The sequence below is a fragment of the Anser cygnoides genome, chromosome 7 (assembly GCF_040182565.1).
Source record: "Anser cygnoides isolate HZ-2024a breed goose chromosome 7, Taihu_goose_T2T_genome, whole genome shotgun sequence".
Lineage (NCBI taxonomy): Eukaryota > Metazoa > Chordata > Aves > Anseriformes > Anatidae > Anser > Anser cygnoides.
In genome coordinates, this window is record NC_089879.1 from 22859692 (window position 1) to 22885697 (window position 26006).

The 26006-nt window shown below is 42.3% G+C and overlaps 1 protein-coding gene across 19 annotated transcripts in view; it reads right to left on the bottom strand.

Moving 5' to 3' along the window:
• PCDH15 (protocadherin related 15) overlaps window positions 1-26006 on the bottom strand; it is a 738695-nt gene that overhangs the window by 34388 nt on the left and 678301 nt on the right. For all 19 annotated transcript variants that reach the window (XM_067000244.1, XM_067000234.1, XM_067000238.1 and 16 more), the window contains 2 exons: window positions 13612-13827; window positions 10145-10233 (listed from right to left, as the gene is read on the bottom strand). In XM_067000244.1, coding sequence (XP_066856345.1) covers window positions 10145-10233; window positions 13612-13827 — 305 coding nt within the window. The remainder of the gene's footprint in view (window positions 1-10144; window positions 10234-13611; window positions 13828-26006) is intronic.

The following is a 26006-nucleotide window of genomic DNA, read 5'->3' on the forward strand; positions in this document are numbered from 1 at the left end:
GAGCCATTTTTGTAGAAATAGCAAGAAGTAGACTGGCTGACACACTGCTAGTTGACCAGTGGCCTGTTGCACTCCTGCTGCTTACTGCTATGGCAAACTCTGCTCATCTCTGAGCAAAGCCTTACGTCAATACAAGCTGTCTTTAGAAAGCTTTTATAATGCACATGGATTCACACAGACCAAGTATGTAAATCGTTTACCTCCCTCATTAGTACAGAATCACCTTCTGATACTGCAGGGGAGTTTCCTTTTGCTTCCTTGCACAGAGCTACTATTTTGCCCACTACACAAACGGTCTGTAAGGTTGGGCAGTTACAATGCAAGGTCACTTTCAGCAGAACTTGGTAACAACACTCCCTTTTATCAGAAATTCCTGGCATCGCTTCCGCTGGAGTTTGTTGGCAATTGGAAAAAGTGAAAGACAAATACCGTACTGCTATCAGACCATCAGGAATGGGTACGCTGCAGCAGCTGGCTTTAACTGACATTGCAAGACACACCACAAAGTACAGTGGCTGTGGACGTGGTCTACCTTGACCTCAGTAAGGCTTTTGACACCGTTCCCCACAACATTCTCCTCAAGAGACTGGCTGCTCGGGGCTTGGACTGGCGTACGCTTCGCTGGGTTAGAAACTGGCTGGATGGCCGGGCCCAGAGAGTTGTGGTGAATGGAGTCAAATCTGGTTGGAGGCCGGTCACTAGTGGAGTCCCCCAGGGCTCGGTACTGGGGCCGGTCCTCTTTAATATCTTTATTGATGATCTGGATGAGGGCGTCCAGTGCACCCTCAGTAAGTTTGCAGATGACACCAAGCTAAGTGCGTGTGTCGATCTGCTCGAGGGCAGGAAGGCTGTGCAGGAGGATCTGGATAGGCTGGAGCGATGGGCTGAGGTCAACTGCATGAAGTTCAACAAGGCCAAGTGCCGGGTCCTGCATCTGGGGCGCAACAACCCCAAGCAGAGCTACAGGCTGGGAGATGAGTGGCTGGAAAGCTGCCTGGCCGAGAAGGACCTGGGAGTATTGGTGGATAGTCGGCTGAATATGAGCCAGCAGTGTGCTCAGGTGGCCAAGAGGGCCAACGGCATCCTGGCCTGTATAAGAAGCAGTGTGGCCAGCAGGTCGAGGGAAGTGATTGTGCCCCTGTACTCGGCTCTGGTGAGGCCGCACCTCGAGTACTGTGTTCAGTTTTGGGCCCCTCGCTACAGGAAGGACATGGAGGTGCTCGAGCGAGTCCAGAGAAGGGCGACCAAGCTTGTGAGGGGTCTGGAGAAGAAGTCTTACGAGGAGCGGCTGAGGGAGCTGGGCTTGTTCAGCCTGGAGAAGAGGAGGCTCAGGGGCGACCTTATCGCTCTCTACAGTTACCTGAAAGGAGGCTGTAGAGAGGTGGGGGTTGGTCTATTCTCCCACGTGCCTAGTGACAGGACGAGGGGGAATGGGCTAAAGTTGCGACAGGGGAGTTTTAGGTTGGATGTTAGGAAGTACTTCTTTACCGAAAGGGTTATTAAGCATTGGAACGGGCTGCCCAGGGAGGTGGTGGAGTCACCATCCCTGGAGGTCTTTAAAAGACGTTTAGATGTAGAGCTTAGGGATATGGTTTAGTGGAGTACTTAGTGTTAGGTCGGAGGTTGGACTCGATGATCTTGAGGTCTCTTCCAACCTAGAGAAATCTGTGAATCTGTGAATCTGTCAGTAGGACTTCATTTGAAACACACAGATTTCACGTTTTGGTTGAAATATATAATAAATGCACTGAAGACTGAAAAGCTGCAATTAAAGAATGCACTTAAAGACAGGGCAGTTCCCTGTGAAGCTATTTTAAAAGTCATTCACCTGAACTTGTAATACTGAAAAACCCTACTAAAAGTGGCTGCCTGCACGTAATACTTGACAGAAAACCAATTTTTAAAAAGCTTCCTTTAAGTAACAACAGCATTTGCAGTTACACTGTATTTATTAGCAAAAGTCAGCCTAAAATTCCTCTTGTTAATGCAATCAGAGTAGTTATCATCTCCCAACAGTGGTGTACATGAGCACTAGGACCAAACTTAAGCGGCAATGGTGCCTTCCTACTGCTCCAATGCCGGTTAGCTCTGCAGACATAATGCAATGAGCAGAAACATCTCCTAGTGCATCTTCATTCCTCCTGCTTTCTGAATTCCCATCAGCAATACAAATGGAGTGAAGTGAAGGATGAGAGGATTTTCACTATCACTGAGGCCACAACGTGGCTCTAAATATTCTGAAAACTCATATATGGCTTTTTTTCCCATCTTTAGATGCAAGAGAAAGACAAAAGCAAAAACACCCAACCCCACAAAACCAAACCGCAGGGGTGTTGGTTCGCTGTGCAGCATTCTGCTTCCCAGAACGCTGCAGAAACCAGGAAACCAAAGCCTGAAGGCTGGGATGCAGCAGCTCGCTCCGTGAGCACCGTGCCCACGAGCAGGGCTGACGCACCATGCTGCCAGGCAGGGTGAGCCTCCCGTGCCCAATCCAGGCAGAGAAGACCCCCACCGAGCACAGGATTACGTTGTGGGGTCAGCCTGGCATCGTGGCACCATGCTGCTTTCTCCCCACAGCTGCAAGGATTCAGCACGCCAGACATGCCCCTGCACGGGAGAGATCCTGACATGAGGCCTGCTACTGAGAAAGACACAAAGAACAAGCACGTGTAAGGCTCACTTGGAAACTTCTTTGAAAACCAGCGTGAAGGTCCACACAAATTGGTTAATTCACCTCAAAACGTGAGATACAGAGCCAGCCACATGAAAGCCCAGCAGCAACGGGAACTCTACGAGGCTCTACAGGGTACAACAGCAGCCAGGTTCAGTGGCCCTCCGCTGCCCCTGGCAGAGATGCACGAATGGCCCAAAAGCACCACCACAACGTCCCGGTAGGTTTATGCCCCTGAGCTGGACTGCTCAGCTGTATGCGTACCCGCGGAATCAGCACACAAGCAAAAGAAACTATTCGGTCTGCAAAACAACTAAGACTTTTGCTCATACCTGAATTTAATCAGGGCGCAAATTTCTTAGCAGAAAATTCTACAAAAAAACCCACAATGTTTCAGTTCTCTGGCAATTTGACAGCCTGCTGTGTTTATGGAGTTTCTGGAGCACGTCAAAATTATTTTAGAAATTAAAAGAAAATTTGTCTTTCCCTCAGGACTCAGAAATAACAGATACCATGGACTTTGAGATGCATGTGTTGATGACCAGATATTGTGTGCAATTTTGGCTCCTGCACTGAAAATCCTAGCTCCCCAGAACCGCTTCCAAATCCCAACAAATCGAAATTCTAGGTATTTGGAAGTGTAGGCAAATTCAGCAACAATGGACAGCAGAGAGCAGTCAGCTCTGCCAGTGCACATTAATACACACTTTTCAAGTGTTTCACACCTGAGTGTACTCTCCCAGTTTTGCTTGACTTCAGCCAAATTCTGGTTGTGGTGAGTTTTTGCAGGGTTAGTACCGGGCAGCTAACCAGCTAGATATTTTCAGCTGCACTTTCAGGAACAGACAGGGCCTGTTCTGGCCTTGCTGCGCAGCTGCTCACGGCTTTGCAGGGTGAGGCAGGCGGACCCCAGCTGCTGCCCCCTTCTCGCAGCACCAGCACCAGCCCGCAGCCCAGCCACGGTACCCCTGGGGTGGTGCAGAGCTGTCCTGAGCCTGCCTGCACTGCTCGAAACCCTTCCTGATCAGCTCCATCAGCACTCGGCCTCTTTTTGCTGTTATGTAGAATAAAAAAGCTGGAACTGGGGTTTATTTCAAGCCTGATAATATTGCTTCTTTATAAAATGCCTTTTGACAAGGATTATTTTTACTATAACCCACAGAATACAAATGTGACACAAAGCATGCACCTAAGAAGGAAGTAGCAACACTGAGCCAATTTACTCTGTGTATAACAACATTAAATTATTTAGAAAACAACCCAGAGACAATGTCTTTATACCTAGTTACCCTAATCCTATAAAAGCATATTTCATTGTCCAATATAAAGGAAATTTGCTTTCTCACATACTGCTGAAGTTTGTGGTGTGCTTATCATGCACAATCCCATCCTCCAAAAACCCTACAGGCTCTCCGATCGTTTATTTCAGTATCATTTCCCCAGTTGCAGAAGGAACATCACGCTATGCTCACCCAAAGAGTAACACCTGGACACATCTGGACTTGGACCCAGAAGACTTATCTCCACATCTCAGTGCAAAAAGTTTCTTACTGCAATAGTAAGCAATTCCAGACAAAAGCAGAGGTTTACAGCTTTCTCTGAGAAGTCATGCGCTGCATTACGGAGCTTCAGAGACTGCACGCCGGCAGAGCGACGTGCGGTATTAGCGGGGAGGAGAGGGCTGAACCAGAGCCTCCCAGCTGACAGGGGAGCACCATGTGGAAAGGCCAGAGCTGAATAAGCTTTGGTCTTTATCAGCTAACTTAATAAAGCTCACTTAACACCAGTAGCTGTCCTGATCGCAGTGGAGTCTAAGATCAGCTAAGAAGCGGACTGGGCTCTGTTAGCACCACACACAGCTACAGCCACAGGACGTGCGTTCTCCAAGCAAAGCCCGACGTAATGTGGGTATGAAATACAATGCGGCCACTTGGAGGCAAATGTCACAGTCGCTAATCTCATTATCAACTTGCTGATTTTGCAATTTGCTTTAGAAAGAAACAATGCAGGACACAGAAGTCAAAGGGGAAAAGGCAGAGGAGGGGCGGGCTCAGCTGACAGCATCAGAGAGTGCCGAGGCAAAGCACACGGCGGCTGTGGCAGTACCTGCGGCTCACAAACGCTTTGACCAGGGGAGGAAAGTCACTGCCAGCTGCACAGTGCTTAATAGACAGCTCTGCCACCACCTCAACATGCAAGTTGACTCAGCTGTAATTTTAGGCATAATTCAGCCATTATGTGGCAAAAAAACATAACGCAAGCAAAAGAACCATACTTCTTTGTGCAAACTACTAAGTCTGCATGATTTCTACACTGCAACCAAATCCAGCAGAAGACACAGGCTCATTTTCTTCTAATTCTTGGAGAAAGGACAAAACAAACAAACAATAAACCATTTGGTTGAAGGTTTTAACAACTCGACTACCTTCGGAGGCACCACATTTCCAAACAAGCATCTCTAGGGTGGCGCACCCAAGGAGGAGCTGTGTCTGACTTCACTGAAGGTGCCAAGAATGCTGGCAACCCGCTGATGTCTCCTGACATCTAATTCCATTATGTGCAGCCACATTTTGATAAGTACATTGCATTTCAAAGGCATTCACTCACACTTCTGATTACTGAACGTACCGTCATTCTATCAAAAAAGAAAGAGGGGACAAAGAAAATACAACACCACGCACAAATGCCACAGAAAGTGGCACAGAAAGTTGACTCACGTCGACTGCCCCTTTCAGATGTCACCTACTGGGTTCTGCAAGCAGGATGAGAAAACACCATATGCCATTCCGCCAACAGCAAGAGAAGGGGAGTGATCTGTGTTCCAAAACCTTTCCCTAAAGAAGGGACTGTACATTGCAGCTCCTATATATATTATGTAGTATAAGTACACATAAAATTAAACACAAAATATACATATGTTATATGATTCATTATTTATAGCAATACACCTTGCTACAGTATATATTATGACATTGCATTTAAATAGACCACACTTTCCACGTAGCAAAGGAACGCTGGCACTCCTTTAAGAAATGATGGCAGTCAACTTTATATATGGAAACTATTAAGTCAGCAGCCTGAATTGAATGTCTGTACTCCAAAACGCTCCCTGTATCTCTGAGGATCAGCACTTGCTTTTACATCTACATTTTCTAACAAAACTTGCCTGGTCACTTCTATGTTGTTCTTGAGGTTTGAGTGGGGAATTTCTGTAGCTATGGAAGTACTCCCATCTTCTAAGTGTTAAGGTATTAAAGGACTGCAGCCTGCAACGGGCCAGAGGGAAAGTCGTCTGGAATTATCACATGTGCCATTTCCAGCAATTCTGTCTTGAAAACTTAGGGAACAACATCTATTAAGATATACATGACACAAACGAACATCAGAAGACAAAAGGAGAGCTCAGATTCCACTTCCAGCAACAGGTCTTGCCAGTAGTGTGCATGAACCTGAATTCCCCAGCCCAGGAGAGGCAAAAATGCTCTCTGGAGCAACACAGAGAGAAGGAATATTCAAAAGCCCATGATATTAAACTAGGACCAACATTTTGGGACCTCTGCCTTTGCACAAATACATGAAGGTTGCACTGGGACTTCTCTCAAATGAAACCAGAATAGAGAAACAGGGCATTGCCACCAAGACCACACTGAAAATAAAGGAGACTATGGGAATCTCTTCATGCGGGAATGTCAACATTTCAGTGCTCAGATAAATTTACTACATAACTTGTTAGTAAACTGTAAAAACTATTGTTGTATCTATGTACTTCTATTTGAAGTACAAGGGGATTCCACCTCTTCTCCAAATAATGACTCCTACACCACCACCTTGGAGGTTTTCTTCATGTGGACAGAAAGTAACCTCCCTTCTCTCCATGCTCACTCTTCACTAGACTAGAAGGAAGAACATGGGACACGTTCTATTTTGATTTTTGAAAGCAAGGAGACGATCCTCATGTGGTTCTTCAACAACTCCAGTACAGTACACTAGACGTTTGTAACACTTATGGGATGAAACACGTCTCTTCTGGTCATGGGGCCTGTCTGAGTTTAGCTACAGTTGTAAGTTGCAGCCATGTGAAGACCAAAGAACTAAATGGTCTGACAACAAAGTTGGCCATTTTGTTGTGGATGAAGTCTGTTCCTTCTTTGCCCAACAAGTAAGCACTCACACAGCAACATGGCCATAGTTTAAGTCCCCCCAGATATGCCTACTAAGCCTCACTCCATTTTCTCTGTCACCTGCAGCAGACATAAATAGGCCCATCTGAACAGTCATAATTGAAGTGGGTGAAAGAAATGGCAAATCTGACATTGATGGGCAGTCCAGAGGATATGGAAAGCTCATTGATGAAATTAAACCAGCTCCAGGGAAAACCGAGGTGCTTCCTGAATGACTAAAGGCTCGTGACACTATCAGAAATGTCAGCTAAAGACATACCCATTTTCCCTCTCGAAAAGCCCAAACTCCTAAGCCAAACCGATAGCGATGTTTTAAATCTTTTCTTTTATGCTGTACTACTTTTATTTGGGCCATTAACCAACATACATCTTGGGCTATGCTGAGTAAGCTTTTCCAGTGTGCAAGAACTGAATTATGTATTTCTCAATAGCGTGTAACTGTTCTCTAGTGAAAGATAGAGGCAGCTGGGGAGAATCTGTTATAACTTGCTCTCCAAAGTTGTTTAAATCACTATTTATTTTGGGGGGAAAAATCACTATCATTTCAAAAATGACCAACTACACACTTTCTTAACATACCCAATCACCAAAGCATTGCAATCGGTAGTTAAATCTTATCTTTTCACAGCTTAATATTTACTATCACTCCACTGCCAAAAAAAAGGAAGATGGGAAAGAGTTGAATAACCACTGTTGCGACCAATTTTGTTAATGATAGTCTTTTTTTCTGTTAATGAATTACCAAGCATTCAAATTTCATAAATTAATGCATTACTTGAAATAGCTCAGAAAGCTCTTCAGACAAGAACACTTTAGCCTGAGAAGGTCTCTAACTTGATAATTTTCTCTTTGCCTGTGATTCCATATAATGCATGAAATCAATCACAAATTCCTAGTATTTTGTTTTCATGTTCTGCATAAATAATTACAACTTTTGTAAAAACAGGGAGATAACGTTCCTATAAACCTTAGGAAGAAAATCCAAGAAATCTGAAAAGGCATATGACATAAATAAGTTTCTATGTGAAAAAAACCTACACATATGCAGAAGAATATATGAAACTTCGCATCTGCAAGTATTTTCAAAAAAAAGAATGCAACAGGCTTCTTGAATAATGCTCATGTAACCTCTTGTAGCAAAAGTTGTATTTAAAAGCTTAACTTTAAAAGTGAAGTTCTTACATCATACTTATTTTTTGCCCTCACGGTGTTTGCAAACACAAACTCTTCCCAAGCTTATCTTAAACATTCAAAACCCGGCCTATTTTATTTTTATACTCATTCAGAAGCTTCAGTCACGGTGAAGTATTTACACATCTGTCAGAGACTTCCATGCACAGGGGCCAGAACAGCCTGAAACAGTTCTGAAAAGACTTCTACCTGGCAGGAAAGGAATTGTTGGAGCACAGGGACTGAGGAGCACAGCTCTGGGCTGTTTTCCAAGACTGGAGCAGGCTGTGCCAGCCATCCCTCCGGGCCCAGGAGGAAAGAATTGAGGGTATGGTTACAGCACGATTTATTGTTCAGGCTCTGAACACCACTGAGACCTGCTGGGAGCTGGAAACAAGCTGCTCCAGTGGTTGCAAAGGGAGATTTCTGTAGGGACAGTGAAGGGGCGAGAAGATATTTGCTCCTGCTGCTCTTGCCACGCTGCCCACTGTAGCACTCACACTCAGCCCCCCAGCACGTGTCATGCAGCCGACACTCTTCACTCAAGCCAGGCTTGTTTCACCCCATTTTCAAACTGCCCTCCGTAAAAGCTGTATTTTGGTGGTAGCTTCTTTGGCTCCGGGATAGTCCAGAACTGGGAGGATCTCAAACACAGCCTAAGTCCCAAGTACTCTTCTAAGATCTGTGCTGTGGCATATAGAAAAATGGTACAGACACGTTCATCTTCTGCACTCAAGAAAATGGAAGCCCAGGAAGGCTACAAGAGAAATTTGTGTACAGCGCAGCATGCTAAGGTCAACCTGAAGGCTTAGGAAAGCAGGAGTAAACTTTTCCTATTACTGTCAATAAAAGTTATGTTGTTCTTTATCTCTCCAGCCAACATCAACACCTGACACTTTCTGAAAGCTAGATCTTAGTGTTAAGCAAGCAGACTTGTGTATTATTCATAGCTCTAGGAAATGGGAGTCCCTGCAAGCTCAGACTATTACCTGAACAATTTAACAAGTGTTTTTGATGTTATAATCAATCAGAGCTACCTTAACCCTGGCTTGAAGCAGAGAGGAAAGGGGGATGTACTAAGTATCCAAAAGTTAATCTGTTGATTTTTTCCTAGCCCAGAGAAGACATGAGACATTTAGATAACACACTTCTTTTTCAGTGAGCGATTATATCATCAACCCTAATGTATTTCAATTTCCATGGAGCTGTAAAGGTGTAACAATAGGATGTAACAGAACTGTGGAAATCTGAGAAATATCATTCATCACGGATGGACTACACTGATGGAAGAGTGCCCAAATGTTTGTAATCACCTGTAATATTTTCTTTCCTGTATGTCTAATTCGTGGTTATATGCCTAGTGACATATAGATAATTATCTTTGCCTTTCAAAAGGAAACCAAAACTGAAAACCTGACTCCTGGAAGCTGTCACTGATGTGGCATACGAGCACTATTAAAACATTTTACCGAAAGGATTTTTGCTAGCTTCCAAGTATGATAAAATACCTTGCCTTGACTGCAAAGCATTAATGTTTCCAATTATCTGTATCCCCATCACAACATTATATGCCTGCTAGGCTTCAATAATGACACCCAGTTACCTTTTTTTTTTTTTTGCAATTATTATTTTATGTAATGTTACTGGCATTAATTGTACCAATATAAATTTTCTAAACTCTGCTTTCCCTTACAGCTATGTACCCAAATAAAACCACAATGAATCCATACACCTCAACGGCACACACTGCCTCAGTCTTCTGGAGCTGTGCTTTATTCATTTCACATCCTGGATTTTGACCAATGCATGTTCTGTCATCAGTGCTTGGAGGCTCCACTATGCTCCGAGGGGCAGCTCTGAACCTAGTTTGAGCCTGCAAAGCAGGCAAGTATACAAGCAAAGAAGTGCTGTATCTCCGCCCCCCTCGGGAGGAGGGGCAAAATGCAGATTTGGGGGGCCAGCGTCATCACCCAGCTGGTTGTACTCCCCATCAAAATACTTGCTTATTTGCAAGCCTTTTGGCAAGAAAAGCAGATCATGACACAGAAGGAGCACTTCTTGCTGAATCTAAACACAAAACCAGTGAATTGTCTGATATTTGTAGAGTAAGTAAATTTGTTACCCTATGAGTTGATCTTTGTTTTGTTCCACAAGGGTGGGAGGAACATTAGAGACGATGACTTGCATATCCAACTGATTGACCACAGAGACCTGGAAATAAAAGAGTGAGATTCATTGGCACTTCCACATCTAACATCCTCCCTGTACAAACAGAATGGAATAATTGCTTTCCTGCCTTCACTGCCATGCCCTGATGTACCGATGTCTCATTTAATTCCAGAAAAAGATAGTTGGGAAATCTTGCTTTGCTTGGCAGCCAATACCAATAAACCGCAAGGAAATACTTAACCAGAACTGTAACTGCAGACCTACATCAGAATTTTATACATATCTGGGGAGAGGGAGCCCATGAAGCTTGTTTGTCATGGTTTAAAAATTTACTTATAGCATTCATGAATATCCCACATGCCATATTCAAAATCACTTATTACCACCTCAGTATCTTTTATGACTTGACAGGAAGATCCAACCTTGGAAACATGCAATTTACACCAATGTAAATGCAAATACCAGATTAATTCAACTAAATCTAATGGTACTTTGTTAGAAAATTACATTGCTCATCTATTGTGATTGAAGTACTCTGTGCAAGTTTTTATCTCATTCTCTAATTTCTTTATCTTCTCCCTCTATATGGGATAAAATATCTCCGATCTGCATTTTCTACTACAAAGGCAAAGCAACTCCTCTGTTTCTCAGTGGCAGGTTGGACGGTGAGTGTGCAGAAGGGACTACAAGCACGGATCACGTTCAGCACAGCTGGCAAACTCGCTTCACATCTCAATCTAGTCTCCTTGAGCTATTTTTAGCGTGATCCCAAGAAAAAGCTGCCTTTGGATAAAATGGCCGCATGCTTCCCCCCTCTCCCCCCCCCCCCCCTTTTTTTTTTTCCTTTTGCTCTCTCTACACAAGCACAACCAACCTCCCCTCAGGTTGTGAAAAGAACAGTTACTTCCCCAAAAGGTGGAGAAAATAAAACATTTCTTAAAATCTGGTTCATGTTCATATAGACATGACAGTAAACATCATGTTCCATATATCATGTCTCTATAGGTGATTCTGGAGCTAAATTTGGAAAAATATGTAGGACAATGTTAAAACAGATAAATTTAAAAATCAGTTATCCAAATTAATTCTAAAATAAAGAACAACAACTACTTTTCATACGAGAAGTCTGAGCGCTGTAAGCGCTTCAGTGGACGAGCCATAATATACTTTCACATCAAACACTGATTCACCAGCTTTGAAGCTTAATTCAACTTTAAATATTTAAATGTTCTTCAAATGTCATCAGACACACTGATCAGAGCGTACAGACTTCTTTGTGAGAAATACAGAATTATAATGAACTATGATTACTAAAAGGAACTCTAAAGCTAGGAAGAGTTTAATATAATTAACTATATTACACAATTCAAGCAATCATTGTGCACCTATTTACTGAGTACTGCATAAATGTAACCAAAAAGCAACAGTTCTTTTGCAACCTGAAGAATCACAATTATGATTTCTCATTCATGTACAAAAATGCAAATAAAAACACATTCATGACAAGCTACAGAAAAACAATAGTGTGGAACAAAAAAACAAGAGTTAAGGTTTCCATAGTAACGATTGTGTACCATACACATTTGTAAAGATCTTTATTTTTTCCATTACTGATTTTTCCTTTTGATCTTGAAGCTACAATAGAAAATTTCATCACATTGAGCCAAATTGTAGGCGTCTACCTTGAGCCACCCTGCCAGTCCCAGGCAGCAGGACCAGCCCCTGCAGCATGAAGACATTGTCCCAGCAGATTTGGCACCTCATGCTGCTCGCAGAGCACTGCCAGGGCTCCGAGGCACTGTCCTGGCCCTCATTCTGGAGAACACCTAGCTCTGCCCACGTTCCTTGCTGAGCTGTCCCTCTGGTGTTGCTCCTCCTCTTCTCCCTAGATCTGCTCCCAGAGCAATCCTAACTTCTTCCCATACATCTCATCCTTTTTCACATGAGCAATTAGTTTTATTTCTCTTACCTACACACCTTGAACTTGCACTGAAAGCGGTTACACCTCCCGGTCTGACCTCCTGACACCACAGTGACCTATGACAGTGGGATAACTTCTGTTTAAACTACAAAGCCCAGGAACAGCTGGGTCTAGTTAGAAAGGATCTTCATGTATGGATCATGCTCAGGGCACACCCAAACTTTCATGTTGCAGTGGTGTCCATCTGTAACTGTATCTACAGCGACTCTAAGCTCTCACTCCTTGCTCAAGAACAGTGTCTCGGAGTGCCCATCACTCACTAAGACAACCTAAATATGCCTCTATAAATTAATGAGACAAACTTCACTTTCTAATTTTAATGTCAATATCTTTGGGCTATATTTTAATCTAGTATCACCACATAAACTGCATGAGAATGCCCTATCATTTTGAGAGGTCAAGCATGAGGATATCATACATTATGTTTATTTGCTGAATTCCTGCATAACTCAATATACCAAGTATTATGGCTATCATCTGTATCATTTGACAGTGTTCCCATGAACTAGATAATGTACTTCATCGCTATGACATTATGCTAATATTAACCCAATCCATCAAGTTATATAGGCTTTAAAGAAATTTAGCTTTGATGGTTTCTGTGACTGACAAAGTCAATGTCCTTTACTCGGCACAAAAAATGAGCTCAGTGTCTGAAGTTGGTCCCATTTTTGAAACATTGCTTTCCTGAAAACTTAAAGTACAGTCTTAGCCCAAAATTATTCCTTTCATCTCACTCCCAGACATGAGCAACTAACACATGGCAACCCTGGCTTTCCCCAGTCTTCTTTCTGAGCCTGTTTGTTCAGCTCTTTGCCTGCACTGCAAAGCAGATACATCAGATCTAACTGCGACCCAGAAGCTCTGCAGTAACCTTAACACAGAGCACAGCCCAAGTTAGCAAGATCCAAGTTAGCAAGATTTCAGCTTGACTTATTAATTGGGGCTTAATGCCATATTAATCCTTCTTAACCCACAGTTTCCAAACAGGAGCTGCCTGCACCTTGCCAGCTTAGAGGACAGGTGGAGTAGATCTGTAAATGCTTGTGTCTGACCACACAGATGTGACCTGTTTTATAATGGGAATGCAAAAAAACCCAACCAACCAACCAAACAAACAAAAAAACCCCACAACTTTTATTCCCTGTTTAATGCAAAGAATTAGAATTTAAATTGAACCACTGACAATGGCTCTTTGAATAAATAAAACACTGAACATCATGTGGTAACTGAAATCAGTGCCTCTACCATGAAACACGACGGAATGTTTCAGACAGTCATAAAAGCTTCTGATTTGAAAAAGCTTTATTTCAGTGACTTAAGGAGATCAAGTGCACTGTTTATGGTCTTCCTGTAGGTCTGCCTGAAATTAAACTTTATGTAGTGTTCGAATTTCCTCAACAATTATTCCCAAAAGATAATGCCTGGCTCATACTTACAAGTACATCTGCTTTGCTGCTCAGTCCTTTTCCATAATTGTCAGTTGCAATGACCTGAAACTTGAAATAGGATCTTCTCATATTTTTGAACAGCATAGCAGTTTTTATTAGCCCTGTGTAAGCTTCAATCACAAAACCTTCTTTACCATCCTTGATTGGAGGAATGATGAGCCTGTACTGCATGGCACTGTAATTCCCAGTGTCTTTATCATCAGCCTATTAGGGGAAAAAAAAAAGAGAAGCAGAAGCAAATAAAGTAAATATTCACACAAAGAATCATTAACCTTGTCCTTTAAATAAAGTTGCATATTGGTCCAGCAAATCTTTTCCACTGATGTTTAAAACATTAGATCCCAGAGAGTGGATATTGCTATTACTTTAAATGGTTCATTTAACTTCGCAGCATACAGCTCTGCTTTTCCAGCAATTTCTTTTTCCTATGTTAGCTCTAAATTGTTGAAAAAAGGACTTTTCATGTCTGCAACAAACTGAACAGGTAAGAACAGCTGAACCCTGAGAAACGACTACTTCCAAATTCTTGGTAACAAATACTATTTTAAAAAAAAGCCATCAACACACACACACAGACAAGAATGTTCTCCCTCTTCTTAGAGACTTTCTTCATTCTCACGCATTGAGCACATATTTTTGGAGTCTTTTTTTTTTTTTTTTTTTTTTTAAATCTTTGAAGTATCCCTGCAGTGCTGCACAACAGACATGGGGGACAGACCTAGTGGAGGACACAAAGCCGTCCTAGCATTGCTGAACTGCTGCATAAGTAGGACAAAGTCCTGCCATCAATTAGGCAGCCCCAGGAGCTACATTTCAACACCCACCTTATGCCTGACAACCCCATTCCAGCCTCTCCAGACCTACTCCTTCACACAAATCATGCTCCAGTTCAAAAGGCAGTACTCATTTTCTGATAGAAGTGTTTCTGCAGACCCTTACAACGCTTTTGTGTGCTTTATCTAGGAAGAAGTCAGAGAGATGGCAGCTAATTACTGCCAGTACCTTTGCATACTCACTAGGCTTGGGCACTGCCTCAGCAGCTGGGACACTTCCGCATCTATTAGCAGGCTTTTATCAAAATACTTGCACAACTTCTTAAGTCTGTGGCCTCAGCTAACGTTGGAGAAAAAACACCCTTAACATCAAAAAGGTGCTGTTCTTTCTGTAAAATCCATAATTCATCATGACTTAAAAACAAAAACAACAATCAAAACCCACCCAGGGTTTATGGCAGTGTTAAGAATTTGTTTACCATGATTTACCATGTTTACCACAGTCTGTCTAAAAGGCATTATCTGTGCAAGGTCATTAAGCCTTTGATAGATGGTCATTAATCATCATTAATTGTTTTCTCACCATTGCTGAACAAAACCTGCAAGGTGGAAATGTTTCAGAACTCCTATTTTATCTTTATTTTCGGTTAATTTTCAGGGAGTATCAGTGAGGACATGTAATAAGCTACGCAGCATAGCACGATGCTATCAAGAGATACACATGCCAGACGGGTATCAATGGATCTAGGTACTGCATGCTGTATGTGCTTTCCATGCTACCCTGACTGCTCTCAGGCCAGGCGGAAGAGAGAACCACAAAGAGCTTAAGCTGTGATATCTGGGCTCCTTTAGCTGGAGGGAGCCAACACGTTTCACACAGCACAGCAAGTGCTGCAGAACCGCCCAAAAGAGCAGCTCCCACCGTGGCACTGGCTGCCAGGCCGTCCGCCACTGGGAGAGAACTTTAAAATAGTCTTTGCATCCTTTGTAAGGGTTTTGTTTTCCTCTGAATTGACAAAGGTTTAGCTGCCTTGGCTATAAGAAGAAGCAGAAATATAAACTGTGATAAAGATTTTTCATTCTGTAGTTCTATAGCTTTTTTATGCCTTTTAAAATCAAGATCACCACCTTATGGGCAATCTCAAACACCTTTATTAGTGTTTTCAGGAAACACGGGGAAGGTTAAAAGCTTTCTGAAATTTACCCCGCTCTGTCAGTCACAAGGTAAAGAGATCGGCGAGCTCTTTGAGAACAGTCCTGCTATCCAGCTGCCACAGGTAAACAACCCCAAACCATCACAGAGACAGCAGACAGGACTTCGACAGCTGCATTTTCAGAACCAGGCTGCTTTTTGGCTTTCCTTTTGACAAGTAAATTGCTGCAGGAACAAATAAACGTGAAGGTATGCTGTAAGGCACAAGTAATTGAGGAAGTGGCTGTACCTAAAAATTGGGTTGACAGACAAGTGCTAACAGTCCTCACCATCTGAGTGCTGACAAGTCAGGGCTCAGCACCGAGTTCAGGTCAGCCCTCGTATGAAGAGCACAAATGCCTAAATTACAAGAGGGTCTGCACAAATTCTTCAAGCAACCACTCCGACCTCACTGACCTAATCTGACTCTTATTTCCACTGCAGATCCATTTTATGCATTCTGAGATTAGCATGCTGTGGTGGGATGACCTTGCCTGGGTATCAAACACCTGCCCTGCCATGCTCTCACTCGCTCTCTTCAACAAGAAAAAGGGAGAAAAGATGGAAAAGCTTGTGTGGGAGTCAAGGTAAAGACAGGACAATGACTTGCCACTTACTGTCACGGGCTAAGCAGACTTGATTTGGGGGAAATTCAATTAATTTCTTGCCATTTTTTGCATTCAGACTGGCTTCTCAGTGCTATTTGGATCAATTTTGTCAATGTATTTTAAGAAAGCTTTATACCCCTCATGTATTCAAAGATGAGATCAGAAAGCCTCTGCCTGTAGCAGCAGGGGAACCTGAATATGCACAAAATAACATTTTGTACAATCCATACAGAAGACCACCTACGTGCTGCCCACGAAACGAGAAACATCTTTGGAAACAATGTCATGGGGATGCAGAGCAGCGAACCTTTTAAAATAATCACGTCATTGCTCCATACCAAACAAATCACTGTGTGCACGCATCTAAGATCAGGTAAGCACAGCTTGTACGACATCGCTTGGTTTAAAGCCGTGAACAATACAGAAAAGGCCAGCTTGGGAAAAAACACTGGCTCGTCCACACTCAGCTTTGCATGTTTGATTATGGGGCTAAGAAAATAAAAGTCCTCTAAAGCTCACGTGGCACGTGCTTTGGCACGCATGAGCACCATCTGATCTGGCTCCTTGGGGATCTTTGCCGTAGTGAGACAGGATTCACAGCAACTGCCCTGCTGGCTGCCAGTGGCTCCCTGGAGGTGCTCTGCAAGGTGGGCATTACACTCTTTCAATAAAAAGCCAATTTCTTTGTTAAAATGGATTTATTACATTGGTTCAGTTGAGCAATGAGCCTATCACCTCTTTCATATTAGTAAACTCTACCTCAATAGAAAGATATGACTTTTAATGGTGGTTTGTTTCGGTGACAACAGAAGTCAATTTCACCTTCAATATTTCCCGCTTGTATGTGTGCTACTAAGGACAAACAAAATTTGGATCTAAATTAAGGTATCAGTATTACAGGCACAGACACTAAATAAGTCATTCTTTCTGAACAAATGTTGTGACACTGATGTAATTGTTTAGAAGGAATGGTATGGTAAGTCTTGCCGCTGATTTTACTGAATGAAACTTCAGTGAAATAGGCATTTTTAAATTTTAAGCATGCAGCATCTCACATCCTGCAGTTCATATCTCCAAAGCTGGTAGACAGGCTGCAAGTTAATTTTCAGAAGTTATGAGAACTCAGTGGCACTCCAGAGAAATATACGGCCTCAGCATCACTAAAATTCAGGCTATTTTCATCTCAGAAACCATCTACGCGCAGATGAGCAAAGCAGGTGCAAACAGCCTGAGGAACCTGGAAAAATCACCAGATTCCACTTAGAAACATTCTAACTTTTTATTTCCATTTCTTCCTTTTGTTACTGCTATTTCTGCTTAGATCAAACCTAACGATGACTCGGTGCAATGTTCAGTTAGTTGCGCAGGACCACCAGAGAGAGCTTGTGAGCTGCTGACATTCATGTACCAACTTCTTTAACACAGAGTGAGGATGTTTGCTATTCTTGTAATTTGTCCTGAAGGTAAATATTTTTGACACTTCATTAGGAAGAGATATATGGTGTCTCAAGAGTTATGTTATGACTGTCAAAGAAGAGAAAGAGCAATACTTAATCTTAATATCATAGCAGTATATCTTTCTTTTGTTATGTGCAGGAAATACAGATGTCTCCCAAATTCTGCTATGATTGAGTACTGATAAATATGTATGATCTTAGGAGTTACCAGGCCAAATTCAAGCCTCCTGTAATTGAGTACAAGCACGCCCGCATGAATGGAGTTTTGCTGGCACCTCCTCGTGCTGCCTCCAGCCCTTACCCTTCCTCTCCCATGGAGGTAAAGAAGCAGCTGAGGGGCTGTGCCTGCTCCTTAGCCCCTCCGAAAAAGCACATCGCACTAGCCAGGTATCAGCTGAAATATACTGCTCTAGGCCCTACCACTGAGGGTGTTTACCGCAAGGTTGTTAATGGCTATGTTTTGTAATTTTATTGGCAGTCGTATCTCTTGGAGCAAAAAGACCAATAAGCCAAGTGTTCTTGGTGTCTTCATTTCCTACAGAGACTGCCAGCACAACCCACAGCAGGTCACTCGAAACATTAAAACTCCCGGCTTTGCAGGACAGCAAAGAGATGAACACTGTCAGTGCAGGGTTCGCTCTCAAATGAGCGATGTCTCATTTGGCCGAGCAATGCAACGTCAACTGGATGATGGGTACAGCTGCTTTGCTTCCGACAAAAAGTGCTTTTTACGCATCAAATTTAGTATACTGCCTTAAAATGCAGAGGAAGCAGAAATGTACTTTGTTTGGGTTGTTTTCCACCTTTAGGGAGAGAAGAAACCTGTTCGCTCAAGTATGGAAAAAAGCAGGACTTGGATGTAATCACTAGAGCCTATTCAAGCTGCATATCTGGAAGACAAAAAATGAAAATGCACAAGCCCAAGTGACAGAGACCCCTTTAGTAGTGCCCCTGTAACCAGTTATAGTTTGTGCTAGTTCGTATGTCTGTTGCTAGTTAATTAATTGATAGAAGATGTGCACTGCATGTGAGCACCTCACAGCAGCTGTCCTTAGGGGCTTCCCAAATGTGCCACAGTTGAGAAGTGCAGTGGAAAGAGAGCTGTAAAGGAGGGTGAGTTCAAGGAGGGGATGCGAGCAGATGCCAAGATTCAGGTTTCTGAGGCACTCTGCAGCAAAATCAAGCTGAGGAACACACATGCAGAAGTGCTAGAGACAGGTAACAGTGCAAAAGAGCACAGCAGTGAAGAAATACGGGAAACTAGAAAAGAAGAGAGGAAAACAGCAAGAGCTACAACAAACACACTGGTTTAACATTCTGTAAATCACAAAGCAAAAATGCCTCTAAACCAGCACAACGGCAGATGTGGCTTCAGAACTGGAAATATTCAGCAATCTGCAAATTCCTACAAGCAAAAATGGTCTTGTTCTAAAAGCTATGTTACGTGCCAGCAACTGATTGGAAACAGTTGAATTTGCCATCTGCTTAGTGGCACTAAGCTAGGAAAAAAAACAAAACAACAACAACAAAAAAAACCAACAGCCCAGGCCCATTCATTTTACATGCCCTGTTAGCATCCTCAGGCTCATGATTAAGGGTGACCCTGGTAGGGAGACTGGAAAACATTTAAAATTAACAATTGCATTTAACTTTAAACAGCCAGTTTGAATTTAGCTCATGCTGATAGTTATAAAAACTGTAATTGTCTGATGGCTATTCAATAGCTTCAAGAGTTACAGCTGACAGAGTTTTTAATGCTCATCCCGAACAAGCCACCACCAGACTTTTCAGCCCACTGGCAATTTTGGTGAAAGCATCAGGAGTGCTATTGGCACATGGCACTGCTTTCACAAGGCTCTCCGGGTGAGAGAGTAAGTGCTCGACCATAACGCTGTGGGTGTGCAGCCATGCAGTTGTGCCTCAAGCTGTGATACCGCCTGCAGGAATGTGCAGACTTGAGAAATGCAAACTAATCACCTTTCACGAGGGCTGTGCTGAGCCAAAGATGAATTACTTTATGCTTTAAAGGCATTATTTGCTAGGCATACTAACTAAAGGTACTACAGCAAAGAGGAAAGGAGTCTGCTAAACCTATCGCTGATCACTGCCCAGCCCACTCCGAATAAACCCCAGCTCCACAGAAACCTCTGAGAAATTCAGGTTGTAAGAATAAAAAGTGAATGACAGTTCATTTTTTCATTCACTGATGTCAAGATACTCAAGGTGTCCACATAGTTTTCGTAGCATTTTCCTGCTGTGCCAAGAGCAGTCAGGGCTCAGTACAGCAGGTCCCCCTCTCCGTGCTGGGACACAGCAGCGATGCAGATTGATCCTCCATGGGACGGAGATGATCCAGCACCGTGCGTGCTCCAGGTTTACTCCCTCCTTCCTGCCCCACAGGAGTACCTTGCTCTGGAAAGCATGTGTAGGACTAACACATCTTAAAAAGTTCGAAAATAGCATAGCAATTGGAATCCTCTAATATTTAATTAAATATATATATATATATAAGGGTGTTTTTGTTTTCCAGTATTCCATAGGTTTAGTGAATCTCACTTACTTTAAGACCAACACACCTCTCATTTGGAAACAGGGAGGCACTACTACACAAAGCACCCGAACAAAAGCAGCTTTGTCCAAATTAGTCCAAAATTAGTCCAAAATACTTCATAGTCCAATATCATTAATAAAAAAATAGGAGACAATCTAATTCATGGAAAGAATTTGCTTTGGCCACTACACAAAATCACTGCAGTAAGAGCAAATGCTGCTTCTTTTTCAAATCTAACAAACACTGCCAAAGGAAAACAGCAGTACTGTTTTTTATGGTAAAAAGTTTAGTGAGCCACCGTATTGTCTAGAGATATGTCCTTTGAAGGAAATTACCTGTATGCTTGAAATTAGTGTAATATTATTCTTAGCAGGGCAAACAGCTTTCTGTCAGAGGCCAGATGTTACAGCAGATGTGCATGTTTGAGGGTGTGCTGTTTTCACCGCAAATATGCTTCAAAGTCTATTCTTGCTTCTACCAAGTATGTTCTCTCCCTACAGATTATTCAGATTCATAAATCATATTTTAACTAACAAAGATGGCGACTAGCAAAGCAGTTCATTTTTTTCCATAGAAGCTTTTCTCTGGAACATGTGCAAAAGCAAAATTAGGAAAGGGAAAACTTTGTGTTTCACAGCAGAAAGCTGTCTCAGGATGCCCAGGGCTGAAACTCACTCTCACAGAACCTACCACTATGAAGATCTATTTGTCATCCCAAGTAAAAAGGAAATGCCAAAAAAAAATCTAGAGGTTACAAACATTAATAGAAAATAACTGGAGATTTAATATGGATAAATGTGTCTGGGAAAAAAAGGAGTCCCAGCGTTCTCTCCATACGCAACAAAACCATACCCAGGAGTTTTACACATTTATTTTATCAATTGCTTTAGATCACTAGGCGATGGTTAAAATAGATTGCTTTCAAGGATTATGGCTAAATAAATTCCTGTTGTCCTGTGTGCGATTAGAGAAAAAAACATAGCATAAAATGGCTTTGTGTTATTTCGCTGCTCCACACACTAAGACACTAACAGGAACAAAGAAGTTCCATCACAAAGCCTACCAGGAAGGGGTAAAGGTTTAAAGTGAAAATCTGACCAACCGCATTGTAAGAATCAAGCTTCCTTAAGGACATAACCGTGTTTCAGACTTCACCAGCTCCTACCATCATCATCATCAAACCTCTCAGCTGGCTTCATATTAGAGCCATTTCTAGAAAATTCGAGTCACCCACTTCCAGACACTTTGACTGACTGACATTTATTTTGGGAAGCCTTTTCCACAAACTTCTTCAGTACAAAAATATCCCATAAACTCAGGAGTAAATCAGAAAAGAGCTCATTTTCTTTATTAGAATTATGACCGCTGATATGTGTTCATTTGCATGCACTGCAACAACATTCGTGTAGAGAGATTAATACTGAAGAAGAAAATATTTAAAAAGAAAGGGCTAATAACACACCATTAGAGTGAAGCGAATTCCTGCTAGTAATTTCCCTAAAGATTGTGTAGGCTTTGTTTTTGTTTTCATAGAGCAGAATGGAAATGTTGTGTATGTGGCTAAAGCAAGTCTGGTCCTCCTTCTGAGAAGAAAATCAGTTAGATGAAAATACCAGTGGCAAAACAAAATAGCTAATTCTAATATGATGAAATGCATAGCAAATCTCAAACCACAGCATTCATAGGTTAGCAGTTATGAGTATTACACATATTTTTAATTAACACATTCATAACAAAAAGCATGACATGACCTTTAATCATGGAAATAGGCTCTCATATACGTTTAAAATTCTGGGGAAAAAAAAAGACCTGCAGAAAAGATGAGAGAATGGAAAAGGTTATTGCAACACCAATCCCCACCAGGTCTGTCCACCACCTGAAGCCTTGTGCTGAGCACCACCACAGCTGTAACTAAAGCATTGATCCAGATTGCTGTTCCCGCTGTCCCACCACTGCAGGCCTGGTTTCAATGGCCACAGAGTGGACGGGAAACCCAAATAACCAGCAACCAAGGCATAAAGCAGCTGTCCTACCACTAGGGCTCCCAGCTACCACGATTTCTGCAGAGAGCAGCTAGTTATCTTGAAGAAAATGGTTTAATGTGTTATTAAGGTTCCCAAATTAGGATACTCAAGCAGTCAAAATCACTCCAATCCTTTCTGTTCTGGTAAATCATGCTCATACAGAAGAACAGAAGTAACAGGAGCTTCCCACAGGAGGCGTTTCCCTCAGATTCCCCTCCTTCCCCATTTCTTTGCCTTTACTCCAGTTCAGCTGTGCTCTGGGGGCATTCAGGACTGCACTGCCAACGTAACCAGGACTGCATACAGCTGGTACACTGCAACCCCAGGACAACTCTGCCGGGAACTTCTCAGGCTTAAAATACAAGAACGAAGCCCGCCAGTCAGCATATTTTTGAGAAAACTAGACTTAGGCCATTAATGGGGGAATCTTGTTTTTAGAATTATTTACTGATGCCAGGGTCCAGGTCAAACAATTCTCCAGAAACTCTTCAGAGGGGGGTCATGGTAGAGGATTAAAGTCTCTTTTGCTCAAGCGCTTTGATCTTGCATCAAAACATCACCCTGGACTCCAAAGATCTCATCCACATGTTGCGCATCTTTGACAGGCCTTGGGTGAAATGAGCAGGCTAAAAAAGATGGCTGTGTGAAGCTGCTTGTACATTTGAGATGTGATAATCAGGCTCAGCTATCATTACAAGAGAAATGGTATTTAACACAGTTCCACATTTCCTGCTGAGCTATTAGCAATGAAAACATGGTCTTTAAGATGCAAGGATAAAAGCTTCAGTTAAGAAGTACCATTTGAACAAATATATTCCTTTTATTTTTTTCTTATAAACATTAGCACTCATCAGCTTTCAGAGGACATTGACCTTAAAAGCAACCATCTTCCTGTAGAATAATTCATATGGCAGATCATTACCCAAATTTATTCTACCTGGAAGTGACTTTTTGATGCTTTGTAGCTTTCTTCTGAGATCAAGCTTCCTTTTTTACCTATTTATAGGAATCGTCCTGAAAATCTACTGCAAGACAACTCATTACCCTATTCTAAAAGGATTTTACATTCAAATGAATATATTTAAGAGAGCAATTACAGCTGCCAGCAAAATTGCTGCACCTTATAGAGCTGGGAGAAGCAATCTATAGTATCTGCCTCAGTCACATATGTAACCGTTTCCATGATGAGAGAAGTGTTTATCCAATACTTTATTGGCCTATTTGTCTCTAAATTCAATTTGTGTGTAACATTATGTACTCAGTACTAGTTTTCGTCTCTCCCTGCATTTTGCTGTGTGTGTCTGGCCCACAGCAGTGTATTTCTTACTCCCGGTGTCACTCACTAGGTTCTGTAGGGCATAATCAGTGCCCAGACTGGGGTGTCCCACAAAATATTTTTCAAGAGGGGAAAAACTGTGCTTTGATGGGAGGGGAGGAAATTTTGTGTAAGCCCCTGAATACAGAATGATTTAAGCAACTGGAGTTAAACATACAAATGTTCAGCAGTGGTATAGTTGTGACAAATGTATCTAAAAATGATTTACTTGAATAGCTGTATTAAAAATTAATGACTACAGCATATCATTAAGGACTCAAAGAGGAACTAATTGTGTTTTTTTAATGTGAAAGCTGTAGCTTTTGTGCAGGACAATAAAGCTTGTCGTCTTAATTTTATATAAATTGCACTCCTCAAAAACAAGCCATTCATATCATATTTGCAAATATCATTGTACAAAGACACAGAGGTAATGTGGAATAACTTATTAAATGCCAAAATTAGACAGAACTGGAGATCTGCCTAGCTGGAGATGAGCCCAGTGGAGTGGCAGCATGACACTGATTCCCCAGGGCAAAGCCTGAGCAGAAATTGCCCTGCACCCAGCCCTGGTTTCCCCTGGAAAAAAACAGGTGCACAGGTGGGAAGAATGCTGAGGGCACCTTTGCACCTTTCTCGGCCTGGACAACTGCTGGAAGAGGCTGCTGCAGATCTCAGTGGGGTAGGGATCACCCGAGAATTTGGGAATAAACACAGCCATCAATCCTAGCTTGTGATGTAAGCACATCTTTGTATTGACGCCAATGTGGTTCCAGCATTTCCAACTATTTTTCTTTTTAAACTATTACAAAACTAGATATCTTTTTAGAAACTTAAAGTGTTACTTATATCTTGTTTGATGTAACAACCTCTGGAGTAAAGACATGGTGAATTTCTATGCAAATTGTAAAATAATTTCTGAACCTCCTTAATAACTACAGTGCCAGCCACCAAAAATGTATTACATCCTAGCTAACTCCTCTCAACTCATCTTTTTTTTTTTTTAATCTCCTATTCAAAAAAGAGGGAAAATTGTATTAGCTTAAACTGCCACAAAATGCTAACTGCTGGCAAGTGCCTGCCACTGTGATTACTACGCTTAACTAATTTAATTACAGCAATGGCAAATAAAAAGCAGGCATACCCCGTAAATCACATCTAACTGCAGGAGCCATATCAATACCTAAACACCAGCCGTTCAGATGCCTGCTATTAACCCAGCCCTCCACCAATCGTCTCCCAAGGCACTTCCACCAGCAGTGACCGGATGAAGCCAACCTGCTTGCACAGGCCTGCTCCAGCTTCTTGACAGGTAAGAGCTGCTGGCTTAAAGCACCGTGTTAACGCAGCTCCATGGTGTCCATAAGACCTCCCCACTTGGAAAGCTGTCCCAGTTTTGGCATGCTGAGCTCTCTGTCAGTGCAACCCTGTTAGCACGATCTTCCCTCTAGCCCTCTGATGCCCAGTGCATCGTTGCATACTTCAGGAAACCAAGGCTGAAGATACCTGAACATAAGAAAGAATGGTGAGGTGTTCACTCGAGCCCCCTACTAAAGCCACAAACAGGTTTGACCTGAGGCTTTCAGGAGAAAGGGAAAGATTCAAGATAAATCTTGGCTTTCTGCCATGATAAATGGTAACAGAAACCAAACCACCACCTGGTGCTGGGCTTGACATGAAATTCCAAACCCTGATCTTCGGATGTAAAAGGCTTTAGGAGATATAGGCACCCAGGTTATAACTTGTTTCTTGTTTTCCTCCTTACAAAGGTCAGTTGCTGCCCATGCTCCTTGGGGGGACTACCTCCAGAGTCATTCCTGTAACCTTGAATGCCAGCTCTCACACGTGATTCACTCTCCAGCTAGGAAATCTTGAGTGCCTCTATAGTCCATATGCACATCAGAGGTCCTAACTTCACATCTGGATCAATTCGACTCATTCTGATAGACTTTTTTAGCCCACTGGGTCACATGTGTTGTTTGCATTTTTAATTCTCCAGAAATCTCTGACTTTCACCTGCTTTATGCTCTGTAAGAATTGAGGCATTTAATTCTTAATAGCTCTAGATTTTATAACTTCCTAATTCTGAGCATTTTGGGGCTAGGTTCCAGCACCAGCTGAGATAGTATTTAAGTTGCCCGTTCATTTAGGTGCCTCCTGCAGTATAATTGATCATCTACTCCTCTCAAGATGAAATCTGCAATTGGCAAAGTGTCCAATGCCTTCACTGTAGATGAGTTCCTGGAACAACGTGCCTGGGCTACTGTGAAACACCCTACCTCCTTTCCATTCAAGTGTGTCAAAGGAAATGGTGGACTGTCATCAGTGGAGGTTCAGCTGACAATACATTTTATGAACCATAGATGTCAACCTTGCATCTATTTTCCACTCAGGAAAATCACTACTTCTTGCAGAACAAGATTTGTATTTGCACAAATAAGCAAAGACCCAGCCTAAAAAAAA